At 37.4% G+C, this 13565-nt stretch overlaps 1 protein-coding gene across 1 annotated transcript; it reads right to left on the reverse strand.

Annotated features, from left to right (window-relative positions):
• Window positions 1-4104: 4104 nt before the first annotated feature.
• Window positions 4105-12837, reverse strand: LOC134329592 (uncharacterized). Its single transcript, XM_063010873.1, has 4 exons — window positions 12729-12837; window positions 12015-12638; window positions 5654-5725; window positions 4105-5566 (listed from the first exon to the last, which is right to left on the reverse strand). Exons 1-4 carry the CDS (start codon window positions 12784-12786, stop codon window positions 4935-4937), a joined length of 1386 nt encoding a protein of 461 aa, XP_062866943.1. The 5' UTR covers window positions 12787-12837; the 3' UTR covers window positions 4105-4934.
• Window positions 12838-13565: the final 728 nt, after the last annotated feature.

Genomic DNA, 13565 nt, shown 5'->3' on the forward strand with positions numbered 1-13565 from the left:
TGCACTACAGATAAAAAAGACACATTTTTCTTACTTTTATGCTTGTAAATCAGTATTATAAAAACTACAGTTAGGCTGTTCTTGGGAAGCCCACAAAAAAGAAAAAAAACATTGTCTGAAACTTTTAAGAAGGTATATGATCTTATTAAAAGCAACTTCTGTTCCTTGGCTGTATCATGATGTGTGCAGTGGAGCAGTGGTTCTCAAAGTGAAATCCAGAGACAAAAGGGGGTCAGTAAGTGTTCTAATGTAGTGAGGTTCATTTAATTAATCACTTGAATTTCAGGAGTTTAACATTAATGCATTTCAATTCTGAATTGGTTTTAATTGAATACACCATCATTGATGCAATGAACATTAAACTGTGCTTAATGTAGCTTCTTCTTGTAAAAAAAACATCGTAAAAGAGATTTATGAAGTGGTTTTCCATCTAAAAAGTTAAATGGTATAAATGACAAAAAGCAGCCTGAAAACAACATAAGCATTTTTACATGATGTCCTTAACATTTAAAACCAGAGGAGTAATGTGACAGTAAGTTTGACCAGGGTTTTAGCTGGTTTAGACTAGTAGTAAACTAGGCTGAATACCAAATGGTTGGATGTCCTGTACTAGTTCACTACGTAAGTTGTGAAAAACACCTTATGTACACTACATAGTGCACTACAACTACAACATAGCGCGATTTGGGCTTACTCATGCTATGATAGCTAGCTATTTTGCTTAAATAATATTATACAAGCGGTTTGCATTTTTTTTCCAGTTTGATCTAAAGCGCTACATACATGCGTCCTTAATTTCAAACTTAACTAGAATACATTTAATGAAGATACATGCAAAAACAAAAGAACAGTTCTACGACCAACAGAACAGAGCTAATCAGACCTGCTAGTAGCTGAAAGCCGGATGTTGTAGAACTCGAATTGGCGCGAATTGCACACGTGACATGAATGACTCACGTGCACGCGTCATCACAGCCTGTAGAGGTCAGTGATAAAAAGTTTGGACACCCCTGATCATTTTGTGAGATTTCTGCACATTTTAATGTACAATTACTGTTTATTTTTTTCAGTACGTTAAATTTAGCAAATAGACATTATGCACTGAAATTGGCAGAAAATGCTATACTAGAATTCCCCTTTCCTGTAGATATAACCTATTCTGTCTGATCCACTCATACCAGCAAAACACACACTAACACACCACCACCATGTCAGTGTCACTGCAGTGCTGAGAATGATCCAACACCCAAATAATGCCTGCTCTGTGGTGGTCCTGTAGAGGTCCTGACCATTGAAGAACGGGGTGAAAGAAGGCTAAAATGTGGAGAAACAGATGGACTACAGTCAGTATATGTAGAACTACAAAGTGGTAAGTGGAGCTGATAAAATGAATAGTGAGTGTAGAAACAAGGATGTGGTTTTAATGTTATGGCTGATCAGTGTATATATAAACACATTTAAACACACACACACACACACATATATGTATATGTATATATATGTACAGTATATATATATATATATATATATATATATATATATATATATATATATACACACACTTGTTTATTCTATTTTTCTTCTATTTTTATTACCCCATCCCCCATTTTATTCTCTCCAATCCCCCCCTTCTCTTATGTTTGCATATTTGTCTACCAACACACATTTCAATGTATAATTCTGCACCATGGTACACAATTGAGCTTCACCAAATGAAATCCCGTAAGCGCCAGCTTGAAAGACTTTATAAGAAAACCGGTCTAACAGTACATTATCAGATTTATTCTGATTATCTTCAACATTACAAAGACGCTCTTACGGCAGCCCGATCCACTTACTATTCCGAACTCATACATGCTGGATCAACAAATCCTAAGACTCTCTTTTCCACAATAAATAAACTTCTCAAACCAGTTGACAATACTACCAATTCCTTTACAGTTGACAAGTGTAACTCTTACCTCTCATTTTTTCAAACAAAAGTTGAGAATATCCACAATTTTCTGACAGTTTCCCCTGTCATCTCTGTTTCTCCGCCTATCTCACCTCAATTTATTACCCAGCCTCTGTCTCAGTTCTCACCTGTGTCTCATTTGGACCTATCTGAGATCTTAACAGGGATGCGAAGCTCCACTTGTGTTTTGGATCCTGCTCCATCAAAACTTGTTAAGGGTTGTTTTCCAGTTATCTCATCACTTATCACAGATATAATCAATTCCTCTCTTAGTTCTGGCTCAGTCCCTCAATCACTCAAATTGGCTGCTGTTACTCCCATACTTAAAAAACCTGGACTTGACTCTAACATTATGAGTAACTTTCGGCCCATTTCCAATCTTCCATTTCTGTCGAAAATACTGGAACGTGTTGTTGCCTCACAGCTCAAAGATCACCTAAATTCCAATAATCTATTTGAATCATTTCAGTCTGGTTTCCGCCCCCAGCACAGCACTGAGTCAGCCCTCCTCAAAGTCACAAATGACCTTCTTTCCTCAGACTCTGGACAAATTAATATTCTCGTCCTCCTTGATCTTACTGCAGCTTTTGACACCATTAATCACTCCATTCTTCTGTCCCGCCTTGAATCCTCTGTCAACATCACTGGTACTGCCCTTTTGTGGTTAAGGTCATATCTCGTAAACAGACAACAGTTTGTTAATATCAACAATTGTAGTTCTGCCATTGCTCCACTGTCCCAAGGCATTCCCCAAGGCTCAGTGTTAGGTCCCCTTTTGTTTATTCTTTATATGCTCCCCCTTGGTGACATCATACGTCGGCATGGTTTACATTTCCACTGCTATGCTGATGATATTCAGCTTTACATCTCCTCCAAATCCATTAATACTGAACTTCACTCCACTCTGACAAATTGCATCACTGAAATGAAATTGTGGATGAAAGCTAATTTCCTCAAATTAAACTGTGAAAAATCTGATATGATCATCGTAGGTCCTACAACCCTGGCAAAAACCACAAAAAATTTTCAAATTACCATTGATAATGACACTTTGTCTCCGTCTTCTAACATCCGAAATCTTGGTGTAATTTTTGATAGCAACCTCTCTTTTGACCGCCATGTAAATCACATCACCAAAACTGCTTTCTTTCATCTAAAAAACATAGCACGTCTACGTCCATCACTCTCCTTTTCTGCCGCCGAAACCTTGATTCATGCTTTTATTACATCCAGAATTGATTATTGCAATAGCATCCTTTATGGTACATCTAACAAAATCCTAAAAAAACTTCAGTATATCCAGAATTCAGCTGCTCGCCTCCTTACTCATACTCGCTCCCGTGATCATATTACACCTGTTCTACAAAAACTTCATTGGCTTCCCGTTGCTCAACGCATTCAATTCAAAATTCTTCTATTCACTCACAAAGCTCTCCATAATCAGGCCCCATCCTACTTCACCGACCTGCTCCATCAGCACATTCCCTCCCGTAGCCTTCGCTCTTCTGAGGCTAACCTACTGTCCATACCCTCTAGGACCAAGCACCGGACCTGGGGTGACAGGGCCTTTTCCATAGCTGCTCCATCTTTGTGGAATGCTCTCCCCAAACACCTACGAGATTGTCCTGACCTGTCCAAATTCAAGTCACTTCTCAAAACTCATCTATTCAAAATGGCATTTAACTTGTAACAACACGAAATAAATGCTTTTATTTTTGCTATCCTTTTTAATAGTTTTTATACTTAGATCATGACAGAAATGTGAAGTCCTAGATCCTAAAACGTGTAAAGTTTTCAGTTTCCTGATTGCATGTGAATCTGTCCTGTTTCTGTCTAATTTTAAGAAATTGTTCTATATTTGTTGTTCTCTCTCATAATTTAGCTAATTTTTAATGAACTGTCTTATGCTGCTCTCTTTGTTTTTATCTTAATTATTCTTGATGTTGATGTACTATTTTGATTTTGTACTATGATTTGTATGGTGTATGTACGTATTTGTTTTGATTATTTGTCTTATGTAAAGCGTCTTTGAGTATCTTGAAAAGCGCTATATAAATAAAATGTATTATTATTATTATTATAATTGCTGTTAACATTTGTAAAAATGACAAATTAAACTAAAACTTGAAAGTAAAAAGAAGAATGCATAATTTGTTGATTTGTTTAAAGCTTTATTTAACTGACAAAAGTAGAAATTTTTCATTGATCAGTTTCACTGTAGTTTGTAAATATATTCACATTTAGAATTTGCAAATAAAACCCAAAAAGCTGGAACAGAGGCATGCTTAGCATAGCGGCTACACAACCACACTGTTGTTGTGTATGCAGAATTAGGGCTGACATTTATAGAAGATTACTGCCCAATTTGTATCACAAACTGCTTATTAATTTGAATCACAGGTGTACATATACATATAATATATCTCTTATAAAGAGAGAACAATAGTGTCTCACATGTGCTCAAGACAGCATAGATTATCTATAAATTATATCCTATTGTTGCTGCACATGGACCTTTAAATATAGTTTCAAGTCCACTTTCCCCAGAATCACTGGGTGCAATGCAGTAACACACCCCAGACTGGACGCCAATACACTGCGAAGTCTCAGCCATCTCCCCCTCAGGCATAGCCAATCATGTCTGTATGTAGACGCTCAACCAGCCGATAGCACAGGGTTTGAATCCCCAGGGGTAATGGGGTAGCGTAAAATACTGCTGTTCCAGGGCCTTTTTAATAGTGCCAAAACTTTCGTTTCTGGTGTCTCAGCCAATTAGAAATCAGTTCTGTTATTGACATCTCATTTAAACTATAATAATTAAACCAAAACAAAAATAAAAAACAAACAACAAAAATCTTTATATTAATTGTTTTTTTTGTGACTAGCAAAGCACACATTCATGTTAAATTTACTGACATTTAATTATTTACATCACATGGTATATGTCTTTCAGTTTTATATTACATGTTTACTCTTGAATCTAATTACTAACAGCTTTCTGTGATGTTTTCTGGCTTTCAACAATCACATTCCCATTTTTAGCAAATTGTAGTGAATTCCAGTTAAGAACATTGCCTGGCTGAAATGTCAAACCATATGTGTAATAAGTAATCTGGTCAGGAGACAGAACAGAGTCCCACATGTGAACATCAGTCAGCATCCCTACAAATGACTGTGTACTATCAAATAATCCACCATAGGAATCCTGTTCTTGACCCAAGATGATTTTTGGAGTTTCAGTTAAGGATCCTGCATTCTTTACTCCTTTTCGTGAGCTTGGATTACCATTGACCCACAGCTGAACTAGTCCTGTAGTACCGTCCCAGGTAGCACACACTGAATTCCACACATTCAAATCATCCTGCAAGCCCCAAAACTCTGCAAATTGTCCTAACACATAAAAATGATACACTCCTTGTTTTGGCTTGAAAATTAAAAAGGCATTGTCATTTGATGGCACAGAAAGAGAAAAAAGGCTCTGAGCTCTAGAAATATCAGAGAAAGCTCGTAGACACACTGTTACAGTAACGAAGGTCTTGTCCACTTCAGGTATTAGACTCAAATAGGCAGTATTGGACTCCACTGGAAATGTGAACATTTTACCTGAAAGATCTTCAGAAGTTCAGAATCTAAGTTTTTTTTGCCTTTAATGATAAAATAATCAACAAAACTTTTAAATTCAGAAGTAGATGGACAAACCTTGTCTTTCAGCTTCAGTAAGAAAGAATAATGATAGTAAGACCAGAAGTCGCTTCATTTCTACAGCTAAGTCTATGTATCAACAGCAAACAGAAATCCCTAACAGTACTGAGTGTGTCGTATTTATAAGTATTCTATTTATTTTGCTCTGTAACTAATTAACCCATGTAAAAATGTTTAAGACTGACCTTTGTATCACAATAACTGCAATCAAAATAATTAGTACCTTGACCAGAGTCAATATAATGTCATTTATAAATATTTGTGTTTATCCTAGTTCATCCTGCATTCTTCAAATGAGATGCTCTTGTAATTGTGACATAATACAATTCAAGCAATTTAGAGTTAAGTTTCCAACAGTGACAACCTGGTAGTGCTTAGGCTTGAACCAGGTACCTTCTTATTATTCTTATACTAGCCCAGGAACTTAACTAAGCTAAGCTACCACTGCCTTTGTTCCCTTATTTGTCAATTGAATGTGACCATTTATCACATGTATGCATAATGTGCTTTACATAAATGTTGCACTAATATTATTTATTCAGCGGATAGATGAAAATTGATAGCTTTTTCTTGAACATAGCCCAGACACCATAATTATCGCAGGCCTGGTCAATATAAGGTTTTTGAATATAGGCATACATTTTACAATTTTTAAAAGTCCACACATAACTATGCTGCTCCATCCTACTTAAGCTCAGGCACAATGAGGCAAGTTCCCCAGTTCTTTGTAAATCACCTTTTTGTTTACATGTACTTAACATGTGTGGTCTCCAACCAATAGCCTTGAGACTGTGGAATAATAATAATAAACTTATGTAACTTTGTAAGACTGGCCTTGTACTACAAACCCCATTTTCAGCAAAATTGGGACATTTTTAAAACTGCAATAAAAAAGTAAAAAAAGAGTCTGTTTGTTTATTCTCTACAAGAGAAGTACAAGAAATGACTTTTGAATGTTTTGTTTGACCAACAATTATATTGTGTAAATACAAACGAATGTAGGATGATGAAATTTGAGACAGGTACAAATAAAAATGAAAAGTTTAATAAACCATTTTAAAAGCAATTAAATTGGTAACAGCTGAGGGTTTAGTCTTTGCAAGAAAAAAATTGGTTTTGGCTCAACACTTTGTGCCAGAATTAGTGAAACATTTTTCTAGAACCATTTGATTACTTGTTCATGCATTTTTTCGCAAACCTAGACCCATCCTTGTCTTGACCCAAGCCTTTCATTAATGCTCTTTTTGTACTCATGACCTTTATATTCAGTCATTATTATTTACTGTTTCACAGTTTTCTTGGTCTTAATATACCCTGTCCCAATTTTTTTTGAATACGTTGCAGACATCATTTTAGGAATTATAATTACAAAAATCAGTAGTGCTGATAAGGAAAAGCAATTAAATTCCTGTAAAATTTACAAATTAGTGATTTTTTGTTTTCATTTGCATTTCATGTATACTGTTCCATATTTTTTTAATCTGGGTTTGCATTTATAGCATACTGTTGTCAATTAACCGACATCTAAAATAAAACCATAACCCTTGTACTGTTTTTTTACTACATGACCCTGGACAGCAATAAAATTAAGAAATCTCTCCTGCAGTCTATGATAACACATATCAAAATAACATAACAAAAAATGTAAACACTGAATTTTTCAAAACAAAAACTACAAGTCAGCTACAAACTAAACTCTATGTCACACATGACAAAAACTAAACATTTTAAACTGAATTCATTTAAAATGGATATAAGAAAGATACACTGTCGAGTCACATTATTATGACCACCAGAGCAGGGGTCACCAACACAGTGCCCTCGGGCACCTGGTCGCCCGCAGGGACCATGTGAGTCGCCCACAGGGCATGTTCTAAAAATAGCACTAGTGACTATAGAGCTCCATCTAAAAATTGAATCTGTGTTGCTGATCTTTTTGAATGAATAACACTTGCATTGATGTAGATTTGAAAATTACAATACTGAATATAACATATAAAATGTTTTATTTATATATGAACTCTTGTCTGTTTAATATTGTGTGCAAGACAGACGTCTATCTCACTCTTTGCTGAGACAAGCAAGGACCTCTTCAGAACCTTCCCGACCGAAAAAGCTTTTTTATTCTTTATAAAATAATGCCTCTCGCTCCCCATCATAGCTGCGCATGATATTAAACAGACAAGAGGTCATGTAAGCAGTAAAAAAACAGTACAAGGGTTATGGTTTTATTTTAGATGTTGGTTAATTGACAACAGTATGCTATAAATGCAAACCCAGATTAAAAAATATGGAACAGTTTACGTGAAATGCAAATGAAAACAAAAAATCACTAAATTTTACAGATATTGAATTGCTTTTCCTTATCAGCACTACTGCTTTTTGTAATTACAACTCCTAAAATAATGTCTGCAACATATTCCAAAAAAGTTGGGACAGGGTAAATTAAGACCAAGAAAACTGTGAAACAGTAAATAATAATGACTGAATATTAAGGTTATGAGTACAAAAAGAGCATTAATGAAAGGCTTAGGTCAGGACAAGGATGGGTCTAGGTTTAGTAGTCCAATGGTCCAAGTGTTGAGCCAAAACCAATTTTTGCTTGCAAATACTGAACCCTCAGCTGTTACCAATTTAATTGCTTATTTAAAATATTAAACTTAAAAAATATTCAGCTTTCATCATCCTAAATTTGTTTGTATTTACAAAAACAGCTCTGTCCTCTCTTCCTCAAACGAGGAAAACCTTCCCACCCTGCTCCTTGGCCTTTAGATGCATTGCGCAGCAATAGAAGAGAATTAAGGGCAGCTGGTGAAAATGGAGGAAATCCAAGCTTAATGATGATCTTCTCTCCTACCACTCACTACTGTCCAGGTCTGATGTGACTATTGCAAAAACATCTTTTTACAAAGCCGAGCTCAAACAATCTGATACTGGTCCACACAAACTTCATGCTATCTTTTCCTTACTTCTAAACCCTCCTCCTCCTCCACCCCATTGGCCTCTCTCAGCTACTGATTTTGCAACATTCTTTCATGAAAACATTGAGAAAATCAATCAATCATTTTCTCAGACTGACACACTTTCAACTCACCCCCAACCCACTAACACACTCACCAGCTTCACTCCACACACCACCGATGAGGTTGCACAGCTTCTCCCAGCAATCCCCTCCATGCACTTTCTCAACTGGTGTTCCTCAGGGCTCTGTATTTGGCCCACTTCTATTCTCTCTTGGTAAGTGTTAGAACGTGGATCTTTTGTTAGAATCGATCCGAATTTATCAGGAGGCTAGGTGACGTTCTTTAAAAGTTTTATTCAGAAAAGGTTGGTTTGTCTTCCAGGTCACAGCAGCTGCGTTCTGAATCCTCTCCGTCTAAGTGAAGAATACAACAGACCACGAGTAGAGCGCGCAGCTGTTATTTATAGTTTACCGCCACCCCCTAGTGGCCAGGTGTAGAACTACTCCATATAAGGTATGCCTTTTGTTCCAGGCTTCCACTCAGCCAGTTCTAACCGGTTTTATGCCACGTGGCGATTTGGCCCAACTCCAATTACATTCCTTGAATACCAAAATGTTTTAGACCAATATTGTAATGCCCAATAATAATTTATATTATAACATAAGATCATAGCCTCCCATGGCTTCACTTACCACTCCTATTCAGATGATACTCAACTCATTGTCATTTCCTCCATCAGACACACAAGTCTCAGCTCGCATCTCAGCATGCCTGCAAGCTATCTCATAATGGATGTCAACTTACCATCTAAAACTCAATCCCAGCAAAACAGAGCTGTTACTTATTCCTGGAGATCAATCTCCAACCCAGGACCTAGTCATCTCTCTTGATGACTTCCAGATCAGACTGTCTGATGATGTAAGAAGCCAACATGACAAGATCATGCCGGTTTCTCCTCTACAACATCAGGAAGATTCGGCTATTTCTCTCCATGGAAGCCACTCAGATTCTTGTTCAGTCACTTGTAATCTCACGGCTGGACTACTGCAACTCCCTCCTGGCAGGTGCTCCTATGTCCACTATTAAACCCTTGCAACTCATTCAAAATGCAGCTGCTCGCCTGGTTCTTAACCAACCTAAACACTGCCACATCACCCCACTGCTGCGTTCTCTTCACTGGCTTCCTGTAGCTGCACGCATTCAGTTTAAAACACTGATGCTCGCCTACAAAGCCAAAAATGGACCAGCCCCAAGCTACCTTTGAAATCTAATAAAACCCCGCTCTGTACCATGCAACCTCCGAGCCACTAGTCTTGCTCGACTTGACTGTCCACCCAGAACTCGAGGAAGACAAGCATCAAGGCTCTTCTCTGTACTTGCATCCAAGTGGTGGAATGAACTTCCTCTGTCTCTCCGAACATCTGAGTCTTCAAAAGATGATTAAAAACCCACCTCTTGTACTTACTAAAAAAAAAAAAAAAAAAAAGAGCGTCTGCTAAATGTCGAAAATGTAAATGTTGGTCAAACGAAACATTAAAAGTAATTTCTTAAACTTTTGTCAGTTAAATAAAGGTTTAAGAGAATAAACAAACCACATACTCTATTTTATTTTACTTTTTTTATTCTTCTTCTTCCTCGGCCTTTGTCCTGTTTGGCTGCGTGGTCGGCTCTCGGCGGATCATGATCCGCATTAATTTGGCACCATTTTTACGCCGGATGCCCTTCCTGACACAACCATCCCTATTTTATCCGGGCTTGGGACCGGCACTACAATGCACTGGTTTGTGCATCTAGCAGCTAGGTATCTATAGGACAATTCAGTGTTTCCAATTAGCATGTTTTTGGACTGTAGGAGGAAACCGGAGCACCCAGAGGAAATCCACACGGACACGGGGAGAACATGCAAACTCCGCACAGAAAGGACCCGGACCGCCCCACCTGGGGATCGAACCCAGGACCTTCTTGCTGTCAGGCAACAGTGCTACCCACTAAGCCACCCACTAAGCCCATTTTACTTTTTTTTATTGCAGTTTAAAAACATTTCTGAAAATGGGGTTAGTAGCTCTGTTTCAAAAAAGGCCACCGTGTGCAGCACGGACAGCAGCTAGATGGCTGGGAGTGACTCAATAAGGTCCTGATATGTTGTCACAGGTATCTGGAGCCATGCTGACTGCAGTGCATCCCACAGCTGCTGGAGTGTGCATTGGGATTCATAGCCAAATGAGTTGAGAGTACCTTCCACATGGATGCATGGGCCCAGAGAATAAATCAAAAACATTCCCCAGACCATAATGCTGCCACCACCAGCTTGTGTTCTTCTAGCAATGGTTGCAGGGTACCTTTGCTTATTTGATTTCCGTTTAAAAACCATAATTGAAAAGTGGGAAAATGGGAAAAATATATAGATTTGGATTGGGAAACTTAAAACATACACACTAGAACAGCAGCAAACTGTTGTAGTGCATGCAGAATTAGGCCTGACATTGTCTAGCTTAAATAACCATGGACATCCTGGAAAAAAGATGTAATCTTGATGGCAGCACATGTCTCTCTAAAATCCCAATATATGTCCTTGCATCAATGCCACCTTAACACATTTGCAAGTCACCCATGCAGTGAGCACTGATGCATCATGCCATGACAGATGTTGGCCAGTAGAGGGATCTGACCCAGGCCTAAACATTGACCTACAGTAGGTGATATAGGCAAATGTCTAGGGGCATCCAGATGGGGACAGTTTTTTTTTTATTCTGTAAACTTAATATTGTTCTTTTTAATAGAATCATGCAATTTGCCTATGTGGGTGTGTTAAATATTTTTATTTGGATATTTTCTGGTAATAGTTGCATTACATTTATAGACCCGTATAAATCATCTCTTATTGTTGCTGCACATGGACCTTTAAATCTAGTTTCATTTCATTTTTATCACTGCTTTATTCTGGTCAGGGTCTTGCTGGGTTTGGTTTACCCAGAATCACTGGGTGCAATGCAGTAACACACCCCAGACTGGACGCCAATACATTGCGGAGTCTCAGTCATCTCCCCCTCAGGCATAGCCAATCATGTCTGTATGTAGCCGATAGCTGGTTGAGGGTTTGAATCCCCAGGGGTAATGGGGTAGCGTTAAATACTGCTGTGCCAGGGCCTTTTTAATAGTGCCAAAACTTTCGTTTCTGGTGTCTCAGCCAATTAGAAATCAGTTCTGTTATTGACATCTCATTTAAACTATAACAATTAAACCAAAACTAAAATAAAAAAGAACTTTATATTATTTGCTTTTTTGTGAATAGCAAAGCACACATTTGTGTTAAATTTACTGACATTTAATTATATACATCACATGGTATATGTCTTTCAATTTTATATTACATGTTTACTCTTGAATCTAATTACTAACAGCTTTCTGTGATGTTTTCTGGCTTTCAACAATCACATTCCCATTTTTAGCAAATTGTAGTGAATTCCAGTTAAGAACATTGCCTGGCTGAAATGTCAAACCATATGTGTAATAAGTAATCTGGTCAGGAGACAGAACAGAGTCCCACATGTGAACATCAGTCAGCATCCCTACAAATGACTGTGTACTATCAAATGATCCACCATAGGAATCCTGTTCTTGACCCAAGATGATTTTTGGAGTTTCAGTTAAGGATCCTGCATTCTTTACTCCTTTTCGTGAGCTTGGATTACCATTGACCCACAGCTGAACTAGTCCTGTAGTACCGTCCCAGGTAGCACACACTGAATTCCACACATTCAAATCATCCTGCAAGCCCCAAAACTCTGCCATTTGTCCTAACACGTAAAATTCATACACTCCTTGTTTTGGCTTGAAAATTAAAAAGGCATTGTCATTTGATGGCACAGAAAGAGAAAAAAGGCTCTGAGCTCTAGAAATATCAGAGAAAGCTCGTAGACACACTGTTACAGAAACGAAGGTCTTGTCCACTTCAGGTATTAGACTCAAATAGGCAGTATTGGACTCCACTGGAAATGTGAACATTTTACCTGAAAGATCTTCAGAAGTTCAGAATATAAGTTTTTTTTGCCTTTAAAAATGATAAAATAATCAACAAAACTTTTAAATTCAGAAGTAGATGGACAAACCTTGTCTTTCAGCTTCAGTAAGAAAAAATAATGATAGTAAGACCAGAAGTCGCTTCATTTCTACAGCTAAGTCTATGTATCAACAGCAAACAGAAATCCCTAACAGTACTGAGTGTGTCGTATTTATAAGTATTCTATTTATTTTGCTCTGTAACTAATTAACCCATGTAAAATTTTGTCAGACTGACCTTTGTACCACAATAACTGCAATGTAAATTAGTACCTTGACCAGAGTCAATAGAATGTAATTTATAAATCTTTGTTTTTATGTTAGTTCATCCTGCATTCTTCAAATGAGATGCTCTTTATATTCTGGCATTTAGTGAATGCTTTTATCCAAAATGACTTGTAATTGTGACATAATACAATTCAAGCAATTTAGAGTTAAGTTTCAAACAGTGACAACCTGGTAGTGCTTAGGCTTGAACCAGGTACCTTCTTATTATTCTTATACTAGCCCAGGAACTTAACTAAGCTAAGCTACCACTGCCTTTGTTCCCTTATTTGTCAGTTGAATGTGACCACTTATTTATCACTTGTCCAGCTGCATAATGTGCTTTACATAAATGTTGCACTAATATTATTTATTCAGAGAATGGATGAAAATTGATTGTTTATCTTGAGCATAGCCCAGACATAGCCTGGTCAATATAAGGTTTTTGAATATAGGCATGACATTTTAAAGCCATGGTTTCCTTAAAAGTCCACACATAACTATGCTGCTCCATCCCGCTTAAGCTCAGGCACAATGAGATTGATTCAGTCTCTGTGTTTCAGTCAAGTTCCCCAGTTCTTTGTAAATCACCTTTTTGTTTACAGGTACTTAACATGTGTGGT

The sequence above is a fragment of the Trichomycterus rosablanca genome, chromosome 15 (assembly GCF_030014385.1).
Source record: "Trichomycterus rosablanca isolate fTriRos1 chromosome 15, fTriRos1.hap1, whole genome shotgun sequence".
Lineage (NCBI taxonomy): Eukaryota > Metazoa > Chordata > Actinopteri > Siluriformes > Trichomycteridae > Trichomycterus > Trichomycterus rosablanca.

Excerpts from the sequence above, each read along its gene's own strand:
- LOC134329592 (XM_063010873.1), bottom strand. The coding sequence starts at position 12,786 with ATGAAGCGACTTCTGGTCTTACTATCATTATTTTTTCTTACTGAAGCT. Across the intron at positions 12,639-12,728 it reads TACTGAAGCTGAAAGACAAG|ATCTTTCAGGTAAAATGTTC; the intron begins GTTTGTCCATCT and ends GAACTTCTGAAG. Across the intron at positions 5,726-12,014 it reads AACATCACAGAAAGCTGTTA|ACTTAGCTGTAGAAATGAAG; the intron begins GTAATTAGATTC and ends GTTGATACATAG.